This window comes from Medicago truncatula, chromosome 7 (assembly GCF_003473485.1).
Source record: "Medicago truncatula cultivar Jemalong A17 chromosome 7, MtrunA17r5.0-ANR, whole genome shotgun sequence".
NCBI classification, from domain to species: Eukaryota; Viridiplantae; Streptophyta; class Magnoliopsida; order Fabales; family Fabaceae; genus Medicago; species Medicago truncatula.
Window position 1 is genome coordinate 27,387,945 of NC_053048.1, and position 14,125 is coordinate 27,402,069.

A 14,125-nucleotide genomic window follows, 5' to 3' on the forward strand; every position below is an offset into this window, starting at 1 on the left:
CAAGGTTGCCTTATTTCATTACAGTCGATTGATTTGTCTTTTATTTACTACCAATCAATCATAACCTTCGTATCATTCCAACTATTTGATATTAATCATAATTATTTCTAAAGTCATGAACTTACATGAATAAATAATTGTGATTTGTTGACGGTGTAAAACTTTTACAATGACAGTGTACAAAATTAAATTTATTTAAAAAATGTGATTAAATCATTTCTTTGAATTGACAAATATTTGAATTTATTTATAATGAGGTTTCAAACTTAAGAGACTTCTTTTGAATTTGTTTTGAGTGCATGCACTACGCACTGCTACATAGGATGTATAACTCACTTGGCAATTTTAAGCCAAAAATATCTTTGTTATTTCAGATAGTAATCAAATATAAAACAACCAGAAGGAAACAAAATAAAAAGAAGAAACAAACAAACAGTTCCCATTCTACACGAAATTTAGTTGTCAAGTAAAACCAAATTCTTAGAACAAGAATTTTCTTCTCCAAAGACCATTTCTGATTTCTCTAGAAATTTTAGCCTGGTTTTTCTTTTGTCATGAAGTGATACACGTTCCCAATAAAAGGAAAATACTAAGCAACCAAATACTTCCCTCTTTCAAAAAAATAATCTCTATATTCAATTTTCACCTATAGCTAGTGAGAATGAAAAGTATCAAAAGAGAGAGAGGGGTGTTAAAATTTGTGCACCCTGGTAGACACATTGAGATTCATAGAGAACCAATAATAGCATCAGAAGTTTTGAGAAGGAATCCAAGACACTCAATTACTAGGCCAGATGTTTTTGAGTTTCCTTGGATTGTGGTTAAACCTGAATCAATCTTGGTTCCTGGTAGTGTGTTCCTTATTGTTCCCAATCATACAATCTATAATTTGGTAAAAGCCAAAGGGCAAAGCAATAATGATTCACACTTTCATCAACAACATGGGGCAAGACCAAATTGGTTTGGAGTTAATCATGTGAAACCCAACATGACCCAAGTCTCAGCCCGTTGGCCCCAATCCAATTGTTCCATGGGTCAGGATCTAATATCTAGTGAAGCCGATTATGTGAATCCTAACATGAGCCAAGTCTCGGCCCGTTGGGCCCAACCCACTTGTTCCATGAGCCAAGATCCAATGTTTTGTGAAGCCGATTATATGAATCCTAACATGACCCAAGTCTCGTGTTCCATGGGCAAAGATCCAATATCCAGTGAAGTCGATTATGTGAATCCTAACATGACACAAGTCTCGGCCTGTTGGGCCCAACCCACTTGTTCCATGGACCAAGATCCAATGTCAATTAAGGCCGACTATGTGAATCCTCCTAATATGACACATGTCTCAACCCGTTGGATCCAACCTACTTGTTCAATGGACCAAGATTCAATATCAGCTGAGGCCGATTATGTGAATTCTAATAAGATACAGGCCTCGACCCGTTTTTCAAAACTAAACAAACAATATTCTCCCAACAATCGTGTGGAATGTTCCAAGTTGAAATATGATGATTGGGAAGAAAATGATGAAGTGTGTACTAAGGTGAATGGTTACGAAGACACTTCAAAAAAATCAATGGAATGTGAATCATTGGATGTATTAAATTTGGAGTTTACGCCTTACCAAGCTGTACATTATTATCAAAATCACTACAAAGGAGGTATAGATTTGGAAAAGGGCAAGAACGATGTTAACTTGAAGTTTGTGGCTAATGAACAAGTTGGCAAGTTGAAATCATGTTTAAGGAGACCCAATAGCATTCGTAAGTCGCTCAATCTTAAGGTATCATTCAACATATCAATGAAGAAAGGGGAGTACACACATGGGGTGTAGACATACCTCAAGCCTACTCTTGTCATAGTTTTCACCGATATTAAATTTTAGAAAATTGTTAATAACATTTGTTTTATACTTTCTTTTCAATACTTTTTCGTACTATCCCCTCAAAAAAAAAAATATACTTTTTCGTATTAAATTAAATTTAGGTTTAAATAGGTCTTTCGTCCCTTCAAATATAGGTCATTTGAATTTTCGTCCATGAAGTTACTAATCCTTCCAATCTGCCACTACAAATATTAATCATTTGAAAAATGGTCATAATTACATCTGATTAGTAACTTCAAGGACGAAAATTCAAATGACCTATATTTGAAGGGACGAAATATCTATTTAAGTCAACCACCTTGTCCAATCATCATTTGCCACATGGGCACCACGTCGTTAATGACAGCCCACCTCAGCAAAAAAAACTTAATTATGATCAAAAGTTAAATGATTAATATTTACAGTGGTAGATTGGAAGGATTAGTAACTTCATAGATGAAAATTCAAATAACTTATATTTGCAAGCACAAAAGACATATTTAAGCTTTAAATTTATATGAACCCGAATGTTTATTTCTATCATGTATACCAAATTGGAGAAGATTATAAGTCTTACTTTTGTCTATTATTGTACCAGCAGTCTGTATTTCTTCAACGGATTTAATAAATTAATATTATGTTGTGGCATTTGTATTTTATAGATAAATAAGTAGTAGTTCATTGTCTCGTGAGTGTAGTTCGGGTGACAAGAACAATGCAATATTATATGCAGGGGTTAGGGTTCGAACTTCAGACATCTCACTTATTCACTTTAAAAAGTGAATTCTAGCCACTAGATTAGTAGTAATTTGTTAAACACATAATTCATTTTTGCTGCGATTGAAATTCATTTTTGTTGCGATCGAGCTTTGGATAGCATGCTATGATTCATATAGCGGATAAACGGACACTAATTATTTTATTGTGCTTAAGTGTATATTTGGATCAAATGAATAATTTTCTTTTAAGTGTTTAATATTGTTCTTATAGTAGTGTACTCTTCCTATTTCAATGGAACTTAATTAATTTTTTAATTTGTAATTCAAATAATATAAGAATGTAGTTTGTTAAAAAAAAAAAAAAGATATAGTTTAATTGAGGGCTAAAAACGGAAGAAAAGATTACACAAAAACCATGTACCACATACGGATCTAGAAGTCTATGGAATGAGCAGCTGAATTGTTTTCCATATGATTATGACAATAACTTCAAAAAATTAATCATAGTAGGATAGAACTCTTAAGGCTTTGTTTGCGAGTTGAGTTTTGGAGGGGAAGGGAAGGGAAGGAAAGGCTTATGGAGTGGTAAATCCTTGTTTGCGAGTTTTAAAAAAACAAGGGAAAGGTTTTGGGGGTTTTGAAGGGCTTCATTTGTCCAATTTTAAAATTCCCCCAAATTGGGAGGTTTTGGGGGGTTAAACATACAAATTGACAATTTTGCTCTCATAATAATTCAAAATTCCAATTTTAGACATTACTAAATTATTACAATCTTTTTCAAATACAACTTATTCAAAACAACATATTTATACAAAACAGCTTATTACGACCTCATTTTCAAAAACCGCTTATTCAAATAAGTTTTTTTTATTCTATAAATAATTTGTTTTTCATGAGATAAGCTCTTTTGAATAAATTAGAAGATAAATTACAAAGTATAACACAATGTATTAATTTTAAGAGAAAAAATGGTAAAATATTAAAATTATAACATAAGTCATTCATCTCCTTTCCTTGTCGGTGTTTTAACTCCCAAACAAGGGGAAAAGTTTTCCCTCCTTTCTCCCTTCCATCCCTCTCCTTCCCTTCCCCTCCTTAGCCTTTCCTTTCCTTCCTCTCAAAACTCGCAAACAAAGCCTTAGATATAATATAAAGGGTGTACAAATAATATTTAGCATCTATATAAAAACACAATAGCAAAATAGTATAATGTACCTTAAAGAAAATAGTACTCCCTCCTGTCCTCAATATAAATTTTTTTTTTTTTTTTTTTTTTTGGTTCTATTTATAAGAAAATGTCATAACTTTTAAGGTGTAGTTATTGCTTAAATGATTTTTTTATCCCTATTTAATGTCTCTCTTTTGAATATTAGTATGTGTATTTAATGTTTCACAATTTTTTATGAGGGTATATTTGTAAAAATATTTAAAAAGTTACATTAATCAATGAATACATATTAATTTTGATGTTTTTTTGATTTTGTTTCTTATAATAAGGACCGAGGGTGTATGATGGTATATACAATTTTAGTATACATATAAAAATGTACATTTTTAAGTAGGCTTACAATTATTTTAAGGTTGAACAATTATTTTATAATTTTAGTATACATATAAAAATGTGCTACATATGATATAATTGCAGTAATTAGAAAAGCCACCACTCCCAAGAAGATACAGGTCACATTCTTTAGACTTTGTTTGGATAGTATGGAAAAGTTTAAGAAAAGAAAGTGTTAGAAATGATTGTTAAAGGAAAGAAAGTGAATAGAAAGAGAGCAGAAAGTGAAATGATTTTTTAGTTGTTTGGTATCAATGAAAGTGTAAGGAAAGAAAGATTTATATTTAATAAAATGACTAAAATATCCTTATATAAAAGTAAGTTAAAATTATGTTTATTGATAATAAAGCCATACCACTTTTTTTATTTCTATAGAACACAACGTCAAAATTTATTTTCAATATTTATATTCTAATTGTTTGTTTAATATATTTTAATATCACATTGAAAAGGATTTATAGTATATATATATGTTAAGAATACATTTACATTTTTTTTGAGGGAAGAAGAATACGTTTACATAATAGACAGCAAAGTGCACCAACATCCGAAAAAGAAAGTAGAAAAAAAAAATAGCTTAAATTTTGTTGATTAGATTGAACAAGAGAGTGAGGGTTTTTTTTATGTAATTTTGCTCAAAATAGTGTCTTCCCCATGCTTTCTGTCTATATAATAGAGTGGAAACATTTTTTATGTGGGGCCCAGCTATTAGAATCCCTCCTCCCCTTTTTAAAGTTGTTCCAAACTATGGAAAGAATCTCATTCCTTCTACTTTCTATCCTACCTCAATCTTTCCTTTCACTTTCACCCAAAACAAACAAGCCTAAGAGACTGTGGATGTGATCATTGAAACTTACCGGTTACCACCACTCCCAAGAAGATCAACCACGCATCAATCTTCGGTTCAATCCCATTCACAACCTTCATCGAACAAAAAACCTCACAAGCAACTTCAATCAAACAAATAAAACACCGACAAATGTGGCATTAGACTAAGAGCATCTTCATTGATGTAACCAAACCACATATCATATCATTTTTACTTTAGAAGGAAAGGCACTTAAGTAGTTTTGTTTCTTACTTTGTAAACTTTGAGTTTAGTCGAAGATTGGCAAAATTATTCACGCGTTAGTAGAGGTAATCATATTTTTCGTTAACTCCAATATTTCCATTGATGCATCAACAAGTATTGCTCATTTGATTATTAATAAAATGATTTAAGCATCTTCCTTAAAAATAAAATTAAAATATAGGTGTCGGATTTCGAACTTCAAATACCACATTCATTTAAGAGGCTAATTTAATAGGCTACTTAACAACTTAGCCATTTAATTAAAGACATCTGACTTTCTGTTTTCAAATTCATATTCATATCTATTAATAGACACACTCACATAAAGTCAAAATATAAAATTAACTTTATTATTACTACCCCCGTCCCTAATTATAGGACCCTTTTGAAAAATAACGGGAATTAAGATAGTGGATATTTGTATTAAATATGTTTGTAATTATTATTGTTTTTACAATTTTATCCTTTAAGAGAGAATTGATTTATGTTTTCAACATGTTATTTATTGCTTATTGAAGAAAAAGATGTATAATAAATAGGAGCATGCATGTAAATTATAAAAAGGGACAAAAAAAAATTCTCAAAAAGATCTTATAATTAAGGACGGAGGTAGTACTTTTGAAATAATTAAAAGAATAAGATGTGAAATCTATATTTTTTAAGTGTGTTTTAAAAATTTGTATTTGGTCTCGTAACCATGCAAGAATAATCCCTATTTTAAGAGGCGAAACAATAATAATGTTCATCAATGTCATACTAAACATTAGATAACAATTATTCAAGTTTACCAAAATAAAAAATAATTATTTAAAAGAAAACATTAGATAACAAACAAACAGACACCCTTTGTGTTTTTTTCTGCCCCATTTTTTTTGAGATTTTTTACCTTCAGTAGACATCTTAGTGTATCCCGTCGACTCAGGGTCATTAAATCGTTATGAGACTAATCGTTGAGTTGGTGTAGACATTTGTTTATATTTTACATCAGTGGATTACTTTTTAAATAGACAACTTCCAAAATATTCTATACCAAATCCTAAATATTATATACCAAATTGTTGCACTTTTCCTTTTATACATGGTATTTTTTCTGAGTGCTATTTCATCCATAGAATCAACTGCTCAAGATGTTTTGCCAACTGGTGAGCCAGTTATTCCTGTTCATGATTTTCACAAAACTTCACACAATGTTTTACCAACTGGTGTGCCAGTTCCTGAAATCACTGTGCTACCTTCTCCATGTCATGCTATTCCAAGTTCAAGGAAGATGAAGTTGAGTTTAACATGATGAAAGACTCTATCTAGACTAGAATGTGGTGACCTTATAGATGTCAACAATAATATAATTTGAATTCCACATTCTAATAAAACAGATATATTAATTAGCATTTTATTTTTATTCTATCTCTATATTCATTATCTTTATCAACATTATATCTTTTAATTTATGTTTTCATGTCATGTCCTAACTAACTATTTTCTCCCATGAAATTTGAAAACCTAAGTACATTAGAAACACTGGTCTTTATTTTCAGATAAAACAATAACTTCGCAGAACTTATCTAGCCAAACAGCAGTTGACATTATATCTTTTGATGGATTCACGTCATAAACATTTATTAGCCCTTACCAACTTAAGACCCTAGCTAGCTACATAAATCTTGTACCTATATATATCTTTTTATAAGAAGCTAAATTAATCCATCCAAAATTGACACGGGAGATAATCGAATCTGAGATTTTGAGGAGGAGCACACTCCCAGGTCCCAAACCAATACCATCAGGTCAACCCAAGTGGATTCCTATATATGTTAATGTTATGAGACCATCGATGTCCAAATCTAAGCTACTAAAATTATTCTGATTTTATATATACTAGTTGAACTCAATCTTGCAGCATTTTATTCAGAGATAGTAGTGTTGTATACAAGTTACCTTGGAAATTCAATTCACTTACTATTTTTCTACATTCACGCAGTCAAGCATTAATGACCGTCCAATCTTGATCGGATGAACCAGAGAAAACAGTTTAGTTATTATTCTTTAATTCTTAAAATACAAGCTTTAATGAGAACCGACTCATCTTGATCTAACGGTCACGGAAGAATGACTACGTTACCGCGTCATCTTATTGACTGCAGCGTTAGGAATTAAAAAGTTAGCTTTCCGCAGCATCCCTTTCATTCCAAAATTCCAAAATAATTTCTAAAATTCCAAAATAACCACGTCAGGTTTCCGCGCCATCCCTTTCATACGTTCCTCAGCCTCTAGAAGCTTACAACCTCTCCCAATAAGATCAACCATGTATTCATAACACTCAATCTTCAGTCTAATCCCATACACAAACCTTCATCGAATAAAAATCCTCGCGAGCAACATCAATCAAACCTGCATATAACAACAAACAAATAAAACACCGACGAATGTGACACTGTTAGGAACAATGATCCCCTCCTTATTGGTACTCAGAAACAGACTGAGAGCATCTTCAACATTTGCATGAGACGCCGAACCACATATCATGGCATTCCAAGTAACAACACTCCTCTCAGGCATTTTTCACTTACATATGGAACCAATATCGTTCAAGAATCACTCATAAGGGTGATTATTTCAAGTTCAATAAAAAAATAACAATTATTTCAAGTTCAATAAAAAAATAACATTTATTCAAGTTCAAAAATATTTAAGGGTGATTATTTTGCCATATCATTCTTGAATCTTTTTTGATATATAGCATTGCTCATCCACTATACGGCCGTTACTTTTTCCATGTTATAAGTTTCTCACGCGTTCTATTGGGATTTTAAAATCTAAAATGTTTCAACATGTTTTTTGAGAATTTTATAAGATATTTATGTTGTTCGAATTCTATAATCTTAATTGTATAGCACGAGAAACTCATAGGATAAGAAAAGAAACAATCCCACTATACTTAGGTTTTTTGACCTCTAACAGATACCTCAAAACATCCCTTCTGATTAGTACAATTGGGTTATGAAACATTGAAACTAATCTTGAATTAATTTGTATGAGGACTTTTGCTTTTATTTTATTCAATGGTCGGTTGCTTTTTAAATGGACGACTGTAAAAAGTTGAATGAGGTCTCTTTTGGGAGAATCATATTGGTGGCTATGGCCTTTTTTGTTTTTTAAGAAAGAAAACACTAACTCATGAAAATAGTTGAAAAGATAATGCCAGGATTGGATATTAAGCGTTTCTATGAATATTAACAAACAAAAAAACTGGGCCACAAGTTTCAACTCATTATAAAGTAAATGTCAAAGAATAATATTGTCAATTTTTATGTCATTATTGTGAATGATATCTCCTAGACTCCTACATAAAAGTGAAGGGGACAGTGATCCAATTTGAAGTGATAGATCCTAAAGATATTCTGAATCTAGAAAGTATATGCTAGATTCGTTCTGTTAGCACAATCCTTTGCCATTTTATTTGTTTCAGGTAGTGGTCGAGAAAATAACACCTATCACTTATTCCAAGTACAAAATGGAAGTTTGCTATCAAGATAGGTTGGTCATTTGGGGAGTTGGCTCATCATACCCCCACAATAAGAGCATTAGTTCAACTCTAGCAGTCAATGTATGGATATGATTGGTATTATAATTTGTATATATCTCCTTTGAGTTTTTATGAATTTTGAGTTTTACCCTTAAAGTCAAGGTGTTCTTAGGCGAGCGCAAAGAACTCTACAGAGTCGGACCTTTGATTTATGCGGGCTTCAATTATTTGTAGAAGTATGAGTATAATTGTTGGGATGTAAGATAATATTTTCTTTTGTTATGTAGTCCAAATCAAACACTTATAATTTGACAAAAATAAATAATAAATGGATAAGTAAGGCCAAACCCACACATCTGTCAACAAAAAAACATTCAAAAGAACAAATTAAAATCAAAATAATACTTATTGTTAATTTGTAATTGTTTAAATTATCATTAACTTTTTTTATTAGGAATCATTTTTAATATCAGAACCGAGCCTCCAATTTTATTAGAACGACCATGCTTAGAGTGATGAGTCTCAATGACCTAACTGACCTAAACTTTCTTTTATTTAAAAAAAAAATGTGAAGTTTGCAATAAATATTTTTAATATATCTTTTGGTGTAACATCCCTGTATTTGAAAATCATATGGATCTTTTCTTTTAATAAACTTCCTCATTTGAATGTGACAAAAAAAAAAAAATCAATAGAAGCATTAACCCATAATCTAAAATGGCAAAAGGTAAACTTCTAAGAGGAATGATGCTGAGGACACTTTCTTAAACATTTATTTTCTTATTCGGTGAAATTAATGTATAACCCACTACTTTGAATGGAACTCATTTCTAAAGTGTGAGACTCACCATGATTTAAGCCAATAAAAAAGTGAGTGTTTGAGAGAGTGTTGAAAAGAGAGTGTTGCTAGCACCGCTCAACTTCTAATATGCATGTGTTTGTTGAAGCGATGGGAACCAAAAAAAAAAAAAGTACCTTTGCACCGATGCTACATTTTGTAGCTTCTTTATTTCCACGGTAAAACTGCCTAGGGACCCGAGATTCAAGCTTTAAACGCATATCCGAACACTCTATACATTGGTTTTGGAGGAGAGGTGGGGCACGTGGTTTCAAATTGCAATGGTAGTCTGGTTGCGGTTACATCGTGAACCTTAATATTATAGTAAAATGACAACAACCTTAGTCAATGCAGCCACAATTATGATTTTGATGTTGTCACATAGACCTTCTTGTGATTGCAATAGCGGTTGTAGACCGCAATTTAGAGCTATGGTTGGCCATATAAACTAAGATTGAGTGGTACTTATATTTATTTTTTACAAAGAGTGGTACTTATCTATCACCACATACAGAAGTAACTAAAATGAAAGCATGTTTATAATCATAATCTTGTTTTGAAGAGAAAAGGAAGAGAATGTTTATAAAACATCTTTTAATTTGTTTTGGGAGTGTTTGACATTTTTAATGTTGTCCAAAACCCACCTAACTCATGCCAAAAGTTACCTTTTGTGTTTCTCAATTTAGAGAGTTTAAGGTTTAAGACAACTAGACCATTGTCCCGTGCTAACGCACGTGTCATTTAAAAAAGATAATATTCACTGAAAAAATAAGACATTGTAGTTCGCGTGAATCTAAAAATTGTCGTGAATCAAAGCAAAATGTCAATACCAAAGACTTTGTTATTGTTCCATAATTCTAGTACGTAGTTCCTGTTACTTTAAAATAACATATAATTTTGAAAGGGAAATTGAAGTTCGTTGACATGCAAATAGTTTCAATAAGTAAGAAAATGAATAGTACACAAAAAAGTCCTACACATTACGGAAAACTTCTCTGTAGACCACATTTGATGCAACATCGGTATCATCGTCGTCGTCATTAATCAATATTTTTAAACCACCCCTCGAAGTAACCCGTGATATTGCGACGTACAACTGTCCATGTGAAAAAATAGGAGACGGTAGGTAGACACCAACATGTTCTAGCGACCGACCCTGACTCTTGTTAATAGTCATTGCAAATGAGACAGATATCGGAAACCGCCTTCGTTTAAATTTGAAAGGAATTCTATTATCAGATGGTGTTAGCGATAACCTTGGAATCAACACCTTCTCACCGATATTAGAACCTGATATTACCCGTCCTTCGAGCACAAATTTTCCTATCTTTGTAATGATCAATCTCGTACCGTTACATAAGCCCAAACTTTGATCCATGTTCCTGAGTAACATGACAGGTGCTCCTACTTTCAGTCGCAACCGATGATTTGGCAATCCAGACGCCACAATGGTGTTGAGGAATTCAGGAGTGTGGATGTCATCTACTGCGTCACCATTTATGTTTTTATGATAAGGTGTATCGTAACTCAAATATATTTTTTCTTCACCAGGAATCAAGTCTAACACATAATCATTAACCTGTTCAACAATGGTATTCTTTGGCGCCAAATGTGAGCAACTCGCACACTCATCTTGAGATTCTTTCTTCCTCCAGAAACAGCTGAGATTGGAGTGTATTTGGAAGACATCATTGGCTTGTTTTTTCCTTTCCAAGAAAGAGGATGCTTATTTAGATTGAGATGGTTTGGCTAATAGGTTATGATATATTTATAGGGAAAAAGGAGCAATACGTGTTAGTAGGATATGTCGGTTGAGCAATAAAGAATTAGTTATCAGGATAAGCAATAAAGGGATGTAGTTGAAGTGGAATAAAATTATGCCCAACATTTTTGGATAAAGATTAATATGAATAAAATGAAATTAATATTTTTGATGGGACATTTTTTTTTACTTAAGAATTACCATAGTTGACTCGCCAAAACATATTTTAGAGATGTGGATGAAATGTGTAGTAGTTACTTGAATGAGAGGAATTAGGATTTTTAGTTTGTTTCCACCCAAAACATATTTTAGAGATGTGGATGAAATCCCCTACTTATTTGAATGAGAGAAATAAGGATTTTAGTTTGCTTCCACCAAAAAGTTACTTTAGAGATGTGGATGAAATCTCTTAGTTACTTGAATGAGATTAGGATTTTTAGCTTGTTTCCACCCAAAACATATTTTACAGATGTGGATGAAATCCCCTACTTATTTGAATGAGAGAAATAAGGATTTTAGTTTGTTTCCACCTAAAAGTTAGTTTAGGGATGTGGATGAAATCTCTTAGTTACTTGAATGAGAGAAATTAGGATTAGGATTTTAGTTTGTTTCCACCCAAAACATATTTTAGAGATGTGGATGAAATCTTTAGTAGTTACTTGAATGAGAGGAATTAGGATTTTTAGTTTGTTTCCACCCAAAACATATTTTAGAGATGTGGATGAAATCCCCTAATTATTTGAATGAGAGAAATAAGGATTTTAGTTTGTTTGCACCAAAAAGTTACTTTAGAGATGTGGATGAAATCTCTTAGTTACTTGAATGAGAGAAATTAGGATTAGGATTTTAGTTTGTTTCCACCCAAAACATATTTTAGAGATGTGGATGAAATCTTTAGTAGTTACTTGAATGAGAGGAATTAGGATTTTTAGTTTGTTTCCACCCAAAACATATTTTAGAGATGTGGATGAAATCCCCTAATTATTTGGATGAGAGAAATAAGGATTTTAGTTTGTTTGCACCAAAAAGTTAATTTAGAGATGTGGATCAGTTACTTGAATGTGAGAAATTAGGATTAGGATTTTAGTTTGTTTCCACCCAAAACATATTTTAGAGATGTGGATGAAATCCCCTACTTATTTGAATGAGAGAAATAAGGATTTTAGTTTGTTTCCACCAAAAAGTTACTTTAGAGATGTGGATGAAATCTCTTGGTTACTTGAATGAGAGAAATTAGGATTAGGATTTTAGTTTGTTTCCACCTAAAAAATATTTTAGAGATGTGGATGAAATCTTTAGTAGTTACTTGAATGAGAGAAATAAGGATTTTAGTTTGTTTCCACCCAAAACGTATTTTAGAGAATAGGATTAGTAATTGTTAGTAATAATGTTACTAAAAGTGTCACCAAAAGGTAGTAATTGTTACTAATAATGTTACTAAAAGCTATGCTACTAAAATGCTTCAGTAACACAACTATGCTACTAAATTGATTCAGAAACACAAAAACATACACACACATATAAGTTTCCCTTGTTATCAAAATTCACGTTACTAAATTGTTTGAGCAGCACAAACACAAATATATAAATCAAAAACCAAAGCAAGCAAGGCTAAATTATTTATGAAATTCAAGGGACATTTGCTAAATTCAAAGACAAAAAAATAGATGCTTCCAAAACTCTAAGAAACTAAAACTTAAAATTCAAAGTGGAAAGGTGTTGCACAATTTATCTAAACATGCACTAATTGTAAATAACATCAAGGTAGATGGTATCATGTGACCCAACCATCGGAGCACCCCCTCATATCTTCACACCTTCACGGAGCCTGCGAGCTTCCACAAACCTATTCCAACGCCGTCCTATCTTGAAGTGTTCATAAGGAAAAGTTGCAAAAGTTAGCTCACAAACCCATTTGTTACCGCAATCATCGATAATATTCACAGTTGTTAAGAGTGTATCAAGCATCTGCGGAACATTGCCGGTGTAAAGTAGAATCTGCAAAATTAGAAATCCATGTAACTTATATCAACTAAACGGAAAAGGAACAAAAGAAGTTAAGGTGGACACGAAAAGTGTATCATACCATGCAACCTTTAGTAACATCATACTCAGTTAATTTTTTTTCGAAATCAAGAACCATGTCAGTGATATTGTGACGATAAGCGAGAAGAGATGTTATTGGGGGGAGATAGTCATCGAAAGTTGCTTGCAAATTCATCTTGTCAAGAAGGAAATGGATAGGGGGATCAAAAACCGAGTAGGGGATAATCTTGTGAAACTATCAGTCAATATTGCATAGCGCCCAATTTGATCTCCGAAATCACCGCCAAACATGTTTGGCAAGCATACTACTCCCTAAAAAATAACAAACAAAAACATCACAAACGTTGATAAAATAGAATGCAAATAATTAAGAATATGTATATTTCGCAAAAAACACATACAACATCAATGTCATATTCAACGATATATGATCTGTATTTCAGTCTCAGCTTGTTGAATGCTTTGTCAAGATCGGAAAGAGGGTTTTTCACCAACGGACCTACAAAAGATTGAAAGGGATTGAAAGGATGGAAGCCATGTTGATTAAGAAATTTCGGTTTAAGAGAAAGGTATGGTTTTAAAAAGAGATTTTGGTTTAGGAGAAAGGATTAAAATATATTGGTGAGGGTTTGGATGAGGGAAGTTAGGAAATATGGTTTATGGAAATCAATTAGATAGGTAGAAATTTCGGTTTAAGAGAAAGGTATGGTTTTAAAAAGAGATTTCGGTTTAGGAGAAAAGAT

General features: G+C 32.1%; 1 protein-coding gene across 1 annotated transcript; it reads right to left on the reverse strand.

Annotated features, from left to right (window-relative positions):
* Positions 1–13,080: 13,080 nt before the first annotated feature.
* LOC120577195 (uncharacterized) lies at positions 13,081–13,688 on the reverse strand. Its single transcript, XM_039828337.1, has 2 exons — positions 13,423–13,688; positions 13,081–13,334 (listed from the first exon to the last, which is right to left on the reverse strand). The coding sequence occupies exons 1-2, from the start codon at positions 13,555–13,557 to the stop codon at positions 13,140–13,142; spliced, it is 330 nt and encodes a 109-aa protein (XP_039684271.1). The 5' UTR covers positions 13,558–13,688; the 3' UTR covers positions 13,081–13,139.
* Between the last annotated feature and the right edge of the window lie 437 nt (positions 13,689–14,125).

Coding starts and splice junctions, on each gene's coding strand:
- LOC120577195 (XM_039828337.1), bottom strand. CDS start 13,557: ATGAATTTGCAAGCAACTTTCGATGACTATCTCCCCCCAATAACATCT. Junction 13,335..13,422: donor ATGTTACTAAAGGTTGCATG/GTATGATACACT, acceptor CTAATTTTGCAG/ATTCTACTTTACACCGGCAA.